Source organism: Phocoena sinus, chromosome 10, assembly GCF_008692025.1.
Source record: "Phocoena sinus isolate mPhoSin1 chromosome 10, mPhoSin1.pri, whole genome shotgun sequence".
NCBI classification, from domain to species: Eukaryota; Metazoa; Chordata; class Mammalia; order Artiodactyla; family Phocoenidae; genus Phocoena; species Phocoena sinus.
In genome coordinates, this window is record NC_045772.1 from 36,584,399 (window position 1) to 36,598,153 (window position 13,755).

Sequence of the window (13,755 nt, forward strand, 5' to 3'; positions counted from 1 at the left end):
CATATGCATATAGCTGATTCACTTTGTTATACAGCAGAAACTAACAGAACACTGTAAAGCAATTATACTCCAATAAAGATATTAAAAAAAAGAAAAGAATAAATCAACCTCAAATATGTGAGGACTTTTTGAACCAAAATATAGTATTTTCAATATGGGAAATTTAAAAATTGAAATAAATGTAGAAATACACGTATCTAGAAGGGAAACTTGAAGAGTATAACCATGTCAGTTTACCTCACTTGAACACACAGTCACTGGAAAACCAACTAAAAGCCGAGACTTCTAATGCAATTTAACAAGGCTATGATCATGTTCATATTAAAGACAAAACACAGAGGAATAATCAAGAATTGCTTGGAAATAAATAAGAAGAATGGGAAACTTGCCTTAAAATATAAAATATACTAGAAGTTACAGTAAATAAAACAAATTGTTCTCGGTGTGGGTTACCAAAAGACCAAAATAAAGCCCATGACAATGACTCCAGGGTTATATACAAACTTGGCCTAGGTGAGAAGCATTCCATAAATTATTATGGGGACATTAATTTTCATTTTGGAAAAATAATACCTTAATACAAAAACTAATATATCCAGGGTGGACTAAGTACCTAAAGAAAAAAACCAAAAATCATTCTAAAACTATTCAAAAAATGGACAATAACTTTAAAAAATATTAGCCTATGAATGGTTTTCATAGAGACACAAAATTACAGAGGTTTTAAAGGAAAGGGTCTGTGGATTTATATATATATATATATGTATATATATATATTCAAGTTATATACAATAACGATTATTATAAGAAAAGTAAAAATACAAGCAAATACTAGGAGAAAATACCTGCAGAAAAGATGTTTGTGTTATACATGTAAGTGTGGCGGAGGGACCCATTTTCACCTTAAACCCCACAAATCAACAAGAAAAACTTCTCAAAAAAGAACTAGGCAAGAAACCTGAACAACTAATTCCCAGGAAAATTACAAAGAGCTAATAAACAAAATAAACTTCACTGGTAACTACGGAAACATGGTTTTGAAGCAACATAATTTTGAAACCATTCCGTTGGACATTTATTAATGCTGTCTGTGCAACAGCCCCAACTGAAACAATGTAATGTTAAAGAAAGCAGAGATGGTCATGAAAATTATGACACATTTGTATATACATCCAGAAGTAAAAAAATCACTGGTGATTCACACACACGGGAAAAAGTTAAAAGGATGCTTGTATAGCTACATGTTGTAACTACATATAGAAATGCTTATGAAAAAAGTGAAAAGATATTTACTAGAGGAGGGAAAAAGATGTGTGAGGAATGCAATAATAATTTTTATGCTTTACTGCTTATTCTTCAGTACTGCTTCAATGTTTTCAACAAGATTCTATTTGAATATAAATTAAGTGGTAAAAATGATCAATTAAAACAAAATGAAAGTATGTAATAAGTGTTAGGCTTTGCTCTTGCCAAACAGGTAGGTAGGTACCTGCAAGCTGTCTCACCTCCTTCCAGGAATCACTAAAGGGCCAGATGAGTTGTGTATCCAGATCTCTGGTGACCCCAAGCCAACAGAATTTCACCGAAACCCCTCAGTCCCATTCACTTGATATCAGACATGGCAAGCACCTTCCTGGCCCTCCTGTTTGTTAGCCTCTCCTGAATTGTCTATTTTGGGAGACCAGTCTGCTTACCTGGTATCCTTTGAACACCTCCCTCCATCCTTTATACACATACATACACACATCCATGGAACTTGGCAGGAAACCCTGCCCTGAACTCTAGCCTTCTGGCCAAGGGTTACTTTCCCCCTCATTTCTACGGACCTCACTTCCACAGGATTCTATGCCTTGTTTTCAACTCGGATTCAAGGAATGGCTCAGCCCCATTATCAGATAGTCCCACCACTTTCATTCTGTAATCTCTGATCCTTCTAACCTCTCAAGGGTCCTCAAAAGCTGGTCCTGAACAAACAAAAAAATCTCTCATTAGAACTAGATCTATGGTGACAACTCTGCACCCCACATTCCCTCACTGCTCTATCCTCCTATATTACTTCCTTTCAAGATAGAGTTCTCGGCATCATGAGATATATAAACTTGTTGAAATTCTACGCATATTTTTAGCTTCCTCAATTCCCACCCCCTGTTAAAAACTCATGTGTTTGACATTGTGCTCGGTACTGGGGATAGATAGATTGGTACCACTATGTGTCACTCTGCCTCTTAAAATGAAGCTCCCAATAGGCAGCTATTGGTTGAATTATGTCTCTCCCAAAAAAGGTATGTTGAAGTTGTAACCCCCCATACCTTAGAATATGTCCTTTCTCGGAAAAAGGATCACTGCAGATGTAATGTGATAACAAGGGTGGGTCCCTAATCTAATATGACTGGTATCCAGATAAGAGGATGTGAAGGCAAAGTTACACAGGGAGATCGTCATGTGATGACAAAGGCAGAGACTGGGGCCATGCAGGGGCAAGCCAAGGAACTCCAAAGAATGCCAGCAAACCACAGGAAAGAGGCAAGGAAGGATTCTCCTAAAGGTTTCAGAGGGAGCTTGCCCTGTGGACACCTTCATTGTGAACTGCTAGCCTCCAGAACTGTGCCATAATAAATTTCTATTATTTTAAACCACCTAATTTGCAGTACTTTGTTATGGAAACTAATACACAAACCAACGCTAACATCAATGTCTTTGTTTCTGAAACTTCAAGATAACAACTCTAGACACCTAATTCAAGAAGGCTGTCATAACCCAGAATTGTTTAATGACAATGATCAACATATACTTACACAATTCAAAGAATGTGGCTAATACCCATTACTAATCTTACCACTTATAGTGACAAATGGAATCTTGTCTGCTCTGATATGAATTTCATAATTCACTTATAAAAGCAACAAATATAGTCAGAACTCCTGTAGATATGGAGAGATATAATGACCAATAAGAAACTGCCACTACTTCATGAAGCTGAATATGAATGGCAATGACCATTGTACTTCAATATCAAATATGGTATTTCTATAACTTTAGACAGATAATCTTTATGTTGTAGAAGTATTTATTTATTCCTAGTTTATTTATGTCTTGTTCTCTGAGGCAGATGTTGATCGAAAGCCTTCCTGGCACTTCTAGAAATGATCATAATTTTTTTCCTCTTCTGACTTTTTAAATTGAAAGAGTATAGCAATTGAATTGTGGTACTGAATACTCCACTATAAAACTTAGAATAAATCTCATCTGATAGTAGTGTTTTAATCTTTAATATGCTGCTGCATCCACTATATTAATTTTAAGACATGTCTACGTTTATATTCATAAGTCTATTGGCCTGTTTTGGTTCTGTTATTTGTTCTTGCTTGTTTGCTTTTTGTTTTGTTTTGTTGTTATTCTTTTGTGTTTTGGTTTTAAATATCATCAGACCTTCTGCTGTCAGTTTTATCTAGCTTCACAAAAATAAGTGAGAAGTGTAACTAATGCAAGAAACACCATTTGATTAATGACTTGATAGAACTTACTTGTGAAATGCCTTAACTTGGTTCCTTGGAGAGAAAATTCTTTAATATGGTTTTCAAATTTTTCCAAGGTTTTTGATTCAGGATGCCTACTTCTTCTTGGGCTAATGTTAATCATTTATATTTTCCCAGAAAAGTATTCATATTACTAAGACTTTCATATACATAACTAACATTTTGTTATTTTAAGCTTCCATACGTCTGGATGCAGGCCCTTTCTCATTCTCAGTATTGTATTGTATATTTGATATTTTCTATTTTGTCCATTACTTTTGCCATATAGTGTTGATCTTTTAAAGAACAAGTTCTTACATTTATTCATTACTTCCCATTGTTTCTCCATATTCTACTTCATTAACATTTTTTTTACTTCCCTTAAATTTATTAGTTTATTGTATTGCTCCTTTCCTAGCTTCTCAGATTAGATGATTACTTAGATGCTTACAGAACAAACATGACAACTTATGATGGCAAAATCTCTATTATCCACAGAAATAATTCCCTCTGTTATGTAAGATAATCAAGAATTGATTAAACCACATTACATTTATCATCTGCATTCTGAAATCTAATGCCTAATGAAATATTCAATGCTCTATTGAATTCCCTGTTTAGGTGGCAATTGGAACAGACTGACTGGGACAAATCTATAACAGTGAAAGAACAGAGCATTTTTCAGACGAGAAATCAATTGTATTTCAAATGGCAGTGAGTGGTGCAGTTAAAAGGTTGAAAGTCGACTACATATTTATAAGATTTGACAGTGTAAATCACTGAGTGGTGGTCCATCTGCTTTGTCCCTGAAAATTTATTATACCTGTAAAGAGAAACCAATATCATAAGGCAGATCTGCTAAACCTGGTCTTAAAATTACTTGTGGGAACTACTGAATTTTAATAAATTTGATAATATGAATAAAAGGTTAAATATAAGGCTATGCAATAAATGTACTACATCTATTGCTATTAAGAGTAGAATTGGGGCTTCCCTGGTGGCGCAGTGGTTGAGAGTCCGCCTGCCGATGCAGGGTACACGGGTTCGTGCCGCGGTCCGGTTAGATCCCACATGCCGCGGAGCGGCTGGGCCCGTGAGCCATGGCCGCTGAGCCTGTGCGTCCGGAGCCTGTGCTCCGCAGCGGGAGAGGCCGCAGCAGTGAGAGGCCCGCGTACGGCAAAAAAAAAAAAAAAAAAAAAAAAAAAAAAAAAAGGAGTAGAATTGGGGGGAGGTAGGCAAAATGGGTGAAGGGGGTCAAAAGGTAGATATAACGTACATACAGCATAGTGACTAGTTAATAGCACCATATCGCATATTTAAAAGTTCCTTAGAGAGAGTTGCTAAATAAAAGTTCTCATCACAAGAAAAAAAATTTGTAACAATGTATGGTGACAGATGTTAACTAGATTTCCTGTAGTAATCATTTTGCAATATATACAAATATTGAATCATTATGTTGTACACCTGAAACTAATAAAATCTTATATGTCAATTATACCTCAACACAGAAAAGTAGAACCTAAGCACTGTTTTAAATTTCACGTGTCTATAATCTGTAACTATGGATTGAAGTGATATCAAAACAATGTGATAATTAATGGATTTAGAAAATTAAAAACAATTTCTGCAGTATCTTCTTGAAAGCAACTCTTAGCTCAGTTGTGCAAACCCATGATCTTTTTAACAAAATTCTACAGCATGAGTTCAGTAAACTATCATAAAAAAAAAATCAACTTACACTTTCTGTTAGATGTAATTCCAAGTATTTTATTTCTATATGAAAAGTGATTTGAATTAATTTTTTTTCTGAATTTGACAGCTGCATACTGTGATTTTTTTTCCCCCATACCCTTGGTTTACTTCTGCCAGCTTGAGCAAAAATACTATTGTTGCAGGGTTAGAGAGTCAGAACATCTTAAGCTCAAATATTGGCTCCTCTACTGTTTGGGTGATCTTACACAAATTACCTCTGCATTTTCCTCAGTTTGTAAGTTTCATGTGAAGATAAACTGTCATAACATATGTAAGGAACAAGAAAAGTGGTTGGCACATAAAAGTAATTCAAGTAATTGCTCCGAAAGAAAAAAAGTTACACTTATTCCATCATTTTATAAATAAGAAATATAACCATTTATATGTACCTCTTGGATATAACTTGGTATTAATCCTGCAAAAAGAATGTCCTCAGTTTTAAAATCTTTTAATGCAATGTTCCTAAACTTCAGATATAACCACATATTATTTGCACTATTGCTTATTTAATATTTTTTCAAATCATTCTTTTTTTCTCTATTCTCTCCTAGAACAATATTTAGACATGCTAGTTATATTTTTAAAATATAAACATAAATATAAAATTACAGGAATTAATTTAAAGATTATCTCTGGCCTCCTAGAATCATCCTGTATCTGGCCAGTGGTAGTGTACCTCTCTTTAGTAATTATTGTTTTGAAGTTACATAATGATGCATGTCTCCAAATTATATCCCTAATAAAATTTTCTAGCAATAGGAATTTTTTTCAATAATTTACAAAGCACGTAGATCTATGAACATTGAATGTGTTCAAGAAAATCTAGGTTACTGATTTAAAGTTAAGTAGAGGAACTAACAGGAGTTTATGATTCTCAACAGCTTCTAAAACTCATTAATAAATATGGGTATTTCAAGCTAACTAACATAATAGCTTCATTAGTTTCAGGTTTTGGTTATAAAACATCTTTAAGAGACTTTGATAATATGAAATGTGATTAACACCTGCTGCTACCACAAAGGAATGTTGTTGGGTTAAGTTAACTGGTAAAACTGAGCAAAGCAAACTCCTTTTCTTTCAGGATTTGAAATAGAACAAGGAGGAATTTCTGTATGTCAGAAAAAATTATGTGATGAGGGCTTCCCTGGCACCATGGTTAAGAATCCGCCTGCCAATGCAGGGGACATGGGTTCAATCCCTGGTCCTGGAAGATCCCACATGCCGCGGAGCAACTAAGCCCATGCACCACAACTACTGAGCCTGCACTCTAAAGCCCACGAGCCACAACTACAGAGCCCACATGCCACAACTACTGAAGCCCATGCACTGCAACGAAGAGTAGCCCCCACTCGCCACAACTAGAGAAAGCCTGTGCACAGCAACGAAGACCCAACGCAGCCAAAAATTAAATAAATTTTTAAAAATTGTGATGAAAATAGCATATATGTATCTCAAAAAAATTTTTATTTGTCACATAGTCTCTAACTGTTCATGAGAAAACCTGGCTTTTTTCCTAACTATGTAAATAAACAGGAAAAAAAAAATTGCTCCTAGGGACATATGATGCCAGACATATATATGATATTACAGGTTGTAAAGTATCTATCTTGGTGTGTCTTATTAATATTTGATTAAAAATCATTGAGGGCTTCCCTGGTGGCGCAGTGGTTGAGAGTCCGCCTACCGATGCAGGGGACACGGGTTCGTGCCCCGGTCCGGGAAGATCCCACATGCTGCGGAGCGGCTGGGCCCGTAAGCCATGGCTGTTGAACCTGCGCGTCCGGAGCCTGTGCTCCGCAACGGGAGAGGCCACAACAGTGAGAGGCCCGTGTACCGCAAAAAAAAAAAAAAAAAAAATCATTGAATAACACCTATTTTGAAACATAATTATTTATGTATCAGAATTCTGTCAACCACATGGGTTATGTAATCCTTCAAAATTATTGCCGACATTTCTTGTGGAATTTAGGCCTCTCCACTTGAGCCAACAGTTTAGTTAAAAAAACCTGTCACAGTAGTAAAATGATTTTGAAACTATAAATGGCATTATGCCATATCCCTTTTCCTACTAATAGGGGGGAAGAAACCAAATCTTGTTAATAACCGCTTCTTCAGCAAGAATTTTTCATTAGGGTTTAGGGAGATGTATCTATATGCTTTCACAGTTTACATATGCATCCACAGAGTAAGTTATAAGATGCAGCTTTTAAATTACATGTAAAGTATATTCATCTAATTGAATAAATTTCTCTTCTCAGCAAAGAATAAGCCTGGTTGGACACATTTCCTTTTTCTTTCAACCCTTGCCCAACAAGTAACACCAGAAGGTAGGTAACTTTTCAACCAGTGGCTATAGATGAGAGAGAGAAAAACAAGTTCAAAGAAGAGATGCTGGTGGTTCAGCTACTTTCTCCCCTGACAATGTATGAAGAATGGGCACCAGAAGCAAACTGGCATCCCATATTGCAAGGCAAGAGTTCCCTTTGACAACATTACTTTCAGAGGCAAAAAAAAAAAAAGAAAAAAAGAAAAAGAATGTGTAAATTTGTCAAACTGATAAGGTTCTTTTTCATGAAATAAAAATACTATTCAATAATCAATACTAATCAATAATATAGGAACATCACATTATTTAGATGGAGAAGACATGGGGGGAAAGCCTTTGTAGTTGTATCTAGATATATCCATTCAAATAAAGAAAAAGATGCAATCTCAAATTACTTCGGGGAAAATGACGAAGTATGAAACACAGCAGACGGGGGAAAATGACGAAGTATGAAATACATCCCATTATCAGGGGTATGTAAACTGGAGAGGGAGTGCTCCACCTGAAGGCATCCCAGGTAAAAAAGAGAAAATTGAACACTGTGCAGGTCAACACAAAACACATGCTGACCGAATTTAGACTATAGGCCAGGAGACTAAGACCCCAGGGTTAAAGTCTAGGAAGTTAAAGAAAAGGTAAATGTACAAACAGGAAGTTAAACTGAGTTCATCTTGTCTGCTTTCCCTTAAAAATCTAGATATTTTGGTGGTTTTTAAAAAAAATTTTTTTACATCTGTACTTTTAGATTTAGCCAGTACAAAAGATTAGACATAACCAGAACACAAAGGCACATTAAAAATGAAGCTGACAGGGGCTTCCCTGGTGGCGCAGGGTTGAGAGTCCACCTGCCGATGCAGGGGACACGGGTTCGTGCCCCGGTCCGGAAAGATCCCACATGCCGCAGAGCGGCTGGGCCCGTAAGCCATGGCCGCTGAGCCTGCGCGTCCAGAGCCTGTGCTCCGCAACGGGAGAGGCCACAGTGGTGAGAGGCCCGCGTACAGCAAAAAAAAAAAAAAAAAAAAAGAATTTGACAAATTAGTTTAATATTATCAATACTACATAGCAGTCATTAAACACAAGCAGTAGACATCTTATATGCCTGGTCCCTTCCTACAGGGAACTGGTCCTCCTCCTTTCTATTCCAACCCCAGAGGCACTGTCAATGGAGGGCTCTTATAGCCCCGGACACACGGCCCAAAGTTTCATTTAAGAAACTATCCATGATCCCAGAAAGGTCAGTCAGAGATCTTTTTCCAGGATTAATAGAGACACCAAGACAACTTCAGCGACTGAGAAGAGTCTATATGCATAAAGGTGCATGAGTCATTTCATTAACTTAGAGTCCCACAGAGAAAGGAGTGAACCCAAAAGAAACCAAAGACACAAAATGGAGACAAATACCCGAAACATAATAAAACACCTGGATCTAATTGTGCTTTCATCTAGTCAACCCCAGGAATTTTCGGTTATGGGGGCTAATAAATTCTCTTTTGTGTTTAAGCAAGTTTAGACTAAGTTTCTATTACTAATAAATAAAAGAGTGCCATAAATACAAGAGACAGAAAAAGGATTTCAGTTTAATTTGCATTTATCCACTCACATCTAACTGCACCCCCTGGGGCTTTCCATTCAAAGAACAGAACAGATTTTTCCCCAGGGATTTTTCTAACCCAACATACACAGGCATTCTAAATTATCCCATTATCCCAACCTAATTGTCACTACCGTTGGAGGAGGGGGTGGAAAAATAAAAGAAAAACATTATCTTATTTGATAACTCCCCAGGTTTAGTACATGTTCTATATATACTTTGACACCAGCAATTCTTTAACAGAGGATAAAATCTATTATTAAAAATCAAGATATCAATTACATAGAGTATCATACATAGCAGCCTTATTTTATGAGCACAACCAAGTACTAATGATGTGAACGTTTTAAAACAAAAAGCTAAAAGCATTTAAACCAATTTTTATGTTATATGGCATAGTACTTCAGAAAAAAAAAACCTAGCCATATTATATCAATACACATGAATATCTATGATGTGGCCCAAAACAGAGATCACAAATACCATCCATTTACTGATCTCAGAGGCACGATTCATGAAAAGACGATTTCAGAATATCAGCTAACATCATCTCCATTTCCAGCAGTTAAATCAATAGCCCCTCTCGCCACATGTTTCAAAGATGAACCAAACCAGAGAAAGCAACGCATACTCACAAATTATAAAGCATGTCAGCCATGTTGCTTCGGTAATACAAAGCATTTCTATAGGCGCTTTCAGCTTCAGAAATTTTGCTCTGACTCTTGAGAACATTTCCAAGGTTACCCCATGCTGCCAAAAAGAGAAAGAAGTATTCAGGCTGAGTGTCATTCCAATTATATATGACATAATATCCGGCCATCAGGAAGTACCACAATGAGAGAAAAAACTCTCATAGAACATTTTTAAGAAAGCAAATTTATTTCCTTTGTACTCCAACATTTCATCAAACTAGGGGATTAAATATGATGAAATCCTAAAACAAAACTATGTCTCAAAGCTGATATACACATACAGTTCATAAGGCCAAGAACTATGTTATCTTAAGATCACCTACAAAGACTTGAAGCTCTTTCAAATCTTGGTAGGGGTCTTCGTGGACTGAAATTATTGTATACTTACTAAACCAGAAACTGTAAGAAATCATCTTAAAATAAAGACTTCATTCAAATACAAAAATACTGATAAATGACATAGAAGAACTGGGAATAAAAAAGAAGATAACTAAGTATATCAAAGCTATAAAAAGACTTAATAGTCATCAGAATGTATCAGTAAACACTATGCTTCTTAAAACAGTGAAGTATATATGGTTTATTCACATATAATGTTCTTTTATACCCTTCCTGTTAATAAATTCATACATGGTAAAAATCAGTAACTGTTTTCACACAGTCACACTTAAAAATTGACATTTTCTGTACACCCTTTACGTTTCACTCCAAATAATCATAATTTCTCAATATTAGAAGACACTCCATTAACAGCTGCCCACACAGCATGGCTCTCAAACAGACCTATCCCTCAAACTTGGGTGCTTCTCTTGTCTTCTTTCTTTCCCATAAGGAGATGGGGTGTCGGGTCCTGAAATCAGAGTCCCTCCCGACTAGAAGATGAGGATGAGAAGGCTCGTGTGTGCCAAGATCTATTTATTTGGGTAATTAATAGCTGTATATGAAGAATGAAAGGGGTTTTGAGATATCACTTTTTAATGCATAAAAACGTGTAGCCTCTTTCAATCCCAAATTTGCTTATGTGCCCTGTAATTTAACACTCTGTGCCTTTGTTTACTCATCTGTAATATGGGGGAGAATAATATCTCCTGGGTTTGTTGACAAGGATTAAATGAGCTTGTATACGTAGGGTGTTTAAGATGGTGCCTGCCACGTGGCAAATACTCAATAAATATTTTCACACTAAGTTTCATCTTTCACTGCAAACCAACATTCACACGCTACGAATAGGCCTTGGCACTATGAGTCCATAGAAAATTGAATCCTTATCTTTTTGAAAGATAAAAGTTAAAAAACTAAAAAGTATGAAAAACATATAGTAAAATAAATTATGATTATCTTTAAATTTAATAGGCAAAACACCATATGTATTTTATATCCAACCCCCCCATCCCACCACCAACATAACAAAGTATGGCTCAATGGAAACTTCTAATAGTCAATGCAACCAACTAGTAATTTAAGCACCAGGAAAACATCATTATAATGCTATCCCATCTTACCCATAGTCTTTGAACACAGATGATGAAAAAAAATTATAGGAAGAAGTTAGTTTGAATATTAAGGCATATTTCCAGAGAAACTGATTGACATTTTTTCAAGTACTTATAGCCCAATTAATAGTCAATAGTCAACAAATACATAATTATGTCTAGAATATACATTTACTCATTTGGTTAGTGGTTCATTTATTAATTCATAAATGTATTTGTTTATTAAGCACCTATTTTGTGCCAGAAACATTATCGGGGGCTGGCACAACTGTACGTACATACAAGTTCTCACCCACTCGCAGCTTATGTTTGAAGTGGGGAGTGGAGTGGGGATGGGAGGACCACACAATAGAAGAAATGAATTAACTTCAGGTGATAAGTGCTACAAACAATATAAAACAAAGTAAGACGGAGGGAATGAGGCTAATTTAAACAGGGATATCTTAGAAATAGGGAAATGGGTGTTATCTCTAAAAACTGAGGATAAGGAAGCAGTCTTGCAAAGACCAGCGATTCCAGGTAGGGGGGAAAGTAAGAGCAAAGAATCTAAGATGCCTTCCGCAGGGAAAGGCAGCAGAGGAGATGGTTATTTCAAAGTAAGACTACAACTTATAAATTAAAAATCATCAGTAAAGTTATCTGTGGCAAAGCCACAGCATGTTACTAAGTTTCTTTTGTCCAAACAGAAATCACTCACGTATTTATGATTAAGTCATTGCCCTAGGTAACTACAAAAAGAAGAAAATTCCCAAATTAAGTACGTATTTTTTAAACAATTTTAATTGCTTATGGATGAAAGAGGGAGTAGGGGAGACAGGAAAGAAAGGGTAGACTTTGATGTCCTGAACTCATCTGACACTCACCCACAGGCCATTCTGTTCTTCCGTTGTACATATACAACGGGAAAACAGGGGGAGACAAAGTTACTTTGAGACCATGGTAAATGATACCAAGCAAGATCACTTCATAATTTTACTAAACACAAAAAAGAAAAAGGCCACTGTACAACCCACAAAATACCAAACAACCCCCTCTCTTGCTAAACGAATACTTCTTTAACCAGGCATAGATAGAATTGTCCCAGCATCCGATCTAGAGGACTCCCCTGTTTCCTGAGACCCTTTCCCAAATCACCCAACCAAAATCCAAATCCAATGACAGGGCATATAATGAGATTCCTTCAGTGCAAGGAGTAGTTAAGCCAACTTCCTTACTACCAGTGTGTTCCTTCTGGTCTCTGCCTGCAAGGAACAGACATAGAGGATTTCATCACATTCAAATATGAAAACAATTCTTCTTCAAAATCCCTTCTTTCTAATTGCTCTTTAGTACTGTGTTTACCAAAAGAGAGTTTAGGTTTTTAAGTAAGAGCTGACAAGACTAAGCCTAAAATTTTTGCCTACTTTTTTTTTATTGTTACTATTCCATACTTTTAAATTTAAATACTATTGATTTTTGCTTCAATGCTACCAGAACCCAATGCAAACCTAAAGATTACTTCTAAAAATATAAAGCTACCCTACAGAATATAACCTAAAATTAAAAATCCTATTAGTAGTCAACTAAATAGTAACCTTTTCACAAAAGTTGTTCATGTTTCAGTGATAAAACAAAAAGTAGGAAAAAAAACATTGTTGACATATAAACCAGGTAAAATCTAGTTTTTACAGATATATTATAGTTTAAAGGAAAATACATTAAAATAAACTATAAAAAGTACATCTTAAAAGGGCTAATGTGATGATTTCAAATCTATATAATTAACCTACAGAATTAATCACTGTAGCTTTAGGGTTTTTTTTTTTTTTCCTATTACTTGACAAATTTGATCATATCAACCAAGTCAACTGTTTTATATCAGATCCATTTTTACACCTTGCTGGTCTGATGACTTGAAAGTATCCAAACCAAAACTCAAAAAAATATGGAGAAATATTCCAAGGCTCACGGATGGGACAATTTAACATTATAAAGATGTCAATTCTCCCGAAATTAATCTATAAATTCTATATAATTCCAATCAATATTTTAGCATAATTTATTAACAAACTCAAAAAAATGTATTCTAATAACCATAACAGAAGAGAAAAATGAAACTGGGTCTTTATAGCATATTCACCATATACAAAGGTAAACTCCAGATGGTTTTAAAAGATAAATGTGAAAAAGTAAAGCTAACAGAAGAATATATAGATTATCTCTGTGGAAGGGAAAGTGGCTTCTTAAAAAGACCTCCAAACAGAACTCAAAAAGTAAAACAATTGATGAATTTGAGTATCTCAAAATGAAGGACTTCTACTTATTGAAGGACACTAGGGACATGCATTAATACACCAGGAGAAGATATTTCAAACATCTAAACAAAAAGGAACTGTACTTAGAAATA

General features: G+C 35.5%; 1 protein-coding gene across 9 annotated transcripts in view; it reads right to left on the reverse strand.

Moving 5' to 3' along the window:
* TMTC2 (transmembrane O-mannosyltransferase targeting cadherins 2) overlaps positions 1–13,755 on the reverse strand; it is an 847,045-nt gene that overhangs the window by 612,083 nt on the left and 221,207 nt on the right. For all 9 annotated transcript variants that reach the window (XR_004351770.1, XR_004351769.1, XR_004351771.1 and 6 more), the window contains one exon: positions 9,820–9,934. Coding sequence is in view for 6 of the 9 variants with exons in the window: in XM_032645685.1 (XP_032501576.1) it covers positions 9,820–9,934 (115 nt within the window). In the remaining 3 variants the exon portion in view is untranslated. The remainder of the gene's footprint in view (positions 1–9,819; positions 9,935–13,755) is intronic.